The sequence below is a fragment of the Anopheles arabiensis genome, chromosome 3, assembly GCF_016920715.1.
Source record: "Anopheles arabiensis isolate DONGOLA chromosome 3, AaraD3, whole genome shotgun sequence".
In the NCBI taxonomy this organism is placed as follows: Eukaryota; Metazoa; Arthropoda; class Insecta; order Diptera; family Culicidae; genus Anopheles; species Anopheles arabiensis.
Genome location: NC_053518.1, coordinates 51,335,563 through 51,338,114, shown reverse-complemented (window position 1 = coordinate 51,338,114; position 2,552 = coordinate 51,335,563). Strand labels below are relative to the sequence as shown.

At 36.4% G+C, this 2,552-nt stretch overlaps 1 protein-coding gene across 1 annotated transcript in view; it reads right to left on the bottom strand.

Moving 5' to 3' along the window:
- Positions 1-1,237: 1,237 nt before the first annotated feature.
- Positions 1,238-2,552, bottom strand: part of LOC120902679 (pleckstrin homology domain-containing family F member 2) — a 22,695-nt gene continuing 21,380 nt past the window's right edge. The window contains exon 7 of the mRNA XM_040311640.1: positions 1,238-1,965. Within this exon, the coding sequence (XP_040167574.1) occupies positions 1,930-1,965 (36 nt within the window). The 3' untranslated portion in view covers positions 1,238-1,929. The remainder of the gene's footprint in view (positions 1,966-2,552) is intronic.

The following is a 2,552-nucleotide window of genomic DNA, read 5'->3' as shown; positions in this document are numbered from 1 at the left end:
TTGTGATTACTACTCCATAAATCCTGTTCTGTTATTTGTTTATTTGTATTCGTGAAAATGTCTTTAGAGTGGATTGTTAGATCTATTGATGTTTTTCTTTAATTCTTGTCCGTGGGAATGTGTATGTGTTATTAGGGCGAGCTATGAGTTCTGAACTATCTAATTCTTCCAATATTGTTTCGCTTTTCCTATCAATTTTATGGTCACTCCAGAAGTGTGGTGCGCGTTAACGTCCCTTTTTTCGTGTCTCTGGTGTTTGCGCTATTGTTTTTTGTGTATCTATATTGTTTGCCTGTAGTGCTATGTAGATGGATATTATTGTTACAGCTTCCTCCATATCCATTCGACCTATCTGCTTTTAAGGTATTATATTCTGGTTTTCTTATGTTTAACTACACATCAACCGTTCGGGTGCCAACGAGCTAAACCCAACTAGGCTGGCGCAAAAGAGTGATGCTGTGAGACGTAAATAAAGAGAGTAGAATTGCCAACCCAGTTAACACAGTTGCGATTGCGAGTGATTTCACAATCTCACCTACAAAGGGTACTGCAACGGGTTCGGGTACAGGGAAGGCAAATGACCTCTGATCTAGAATCGGGTTGCTCGCCATCGCGATTTAAACCAGTAGCATCACGTCAGCGGATGAGAAGTGAATAATGTTTAAAGGTGTACAAAAACCGCGAAAATAAAGTTTTCACCTAAAGCAAAATTCGGTGTTTAAGAGTTTTGATTCCTACGAGAGAGTATCCACCAACGTTACGTGACTAGTTCGGGAGCTAACAGTCAGGATAGGACTATCATCTTCCGACATCTGTAGATTTCTCATTTAAAGAGTTTATTTATGTCCCCCTACCCATGGAAAATTGCTAGAATTTGGCATCGCGAACGCATTGAGTTCATTTGTTAATTTTAACGACTGGTCCTATGCTGCCGTTAAACAAACGACTGTCAAGAGAGAATGCGATGCAAATTAACAGTCGTTTAATTATACTGCTCGATTTTTTTCCCTGTGTTTACCTATATGCGATATCGAGCAGTCGTTAACTGTTTTGACGATCGTTTATTTTAACAGGAATGAACAACAATTGATTCGGTTAAACTATAATGAACTTTAAACGACTGTTAAAATGTGTTCATTTATTCGCGATGCCGGCTATTATCTACCTCAGTTCGTTAAGCCTCCCTGGCCAGTGAGAGTTCAAAGTTACTACAGTGGAATTAAAACAAAACACATGATTTAATGACAAAACGAGTATATTTAATGTTTCCAAAGCAGCATATATCTTATTGACAAAAATAAATGTGTTTATCATATATATTTTTTTCTGCTCATCACTGAAAAAAATCAAAAGTCTATTGATTCTTATGTTCAATTATTGCTAAGAGTTGATCGTAAATGAATATTCACTACATTTTAGTGAAGTCGTACGCATTATATGTCCCTAATCAATTTATCCATCATTCAAATGAAGATACACGTTTCCAGTTACGTTCAAATCTTTTTCCGTTTAAGCGCGCCGCTACCATCGAATTGTTGACAGTTAGACGCTTTTGAGAAAACTAACAAATTTAAAAAGTATTCGATATTCCGAAGTGTTTTTGAGCTATGTTTTGTTAAATTTATTGCACATTAAAGGAATATACGTAATAAAACGAAGTTTAAAAAACGTTTTAATTAGTAAAAACTAGCTTTGCTTTTGCAATGTAAACAGAATATTGCTGTCAAAAATCAAATGACATTTATTCCAATAAAATGGAGCTGCGATACGATGCAAACGGAGTGCGATTCTACTGTAGCTGGAAACGAGTGTAAGAGTATACAATAAAAATGAAAAACGTTGCTCATACCAAACATACATTCTCCCGAGATAATTACTTTATTATAACAACTGCTGGTATTATCTATGAACATTAAAGCACTCACAGTTCTATTTTTCAAGTTTACCATCAGCGTAAAATTTGGGCTGAAATAAAAGAAAAGAAACTTATGTTAGAAACCATCCGTACTACTCTTAAGTAACATACAAATTACATTTAATTTTATTAACACGCGAGATACGAAAAGATACGACCTGGTCATCCTTTCGAGAAAAAAAACAAAGTATAAGGACGTGTACATACAATTTACACGCATAAGGTATGAGGAATATTATTTGATTCATCAAATGTATACATTCAAATATAAAAAAAGAAAAACAAGTAGGGTATAATATAAAATAAGAAGTTTCCTCCAGGCAAACGATAGGTACAGTATCAGACAGAATGATAGGACCCTAGTGTTTTCAACGCAGCATGCACCCGTTGGGACAGGTTTATGTGTGGTTTGTGTGTTTGTGTTTGTGTGTGTGTGTGTGTGTGTGTGTGTGCATGTGTGTGTATGTGTGTGTGTGTTCATGTGTGTGCATGTGTGTGTGTGTGTGTGTTTGTGTGTGTGTGTGTGTGTATGTGTGTGTGTGTGTGTGTGTGTGTGTGTGTGTGTGTGTGTGTGTGTGTGTGTGTGTGTGTGTGTGTGTGTGTGTGTGTGTGTGTGTGTGTGTGTGTGTGTGTGTGT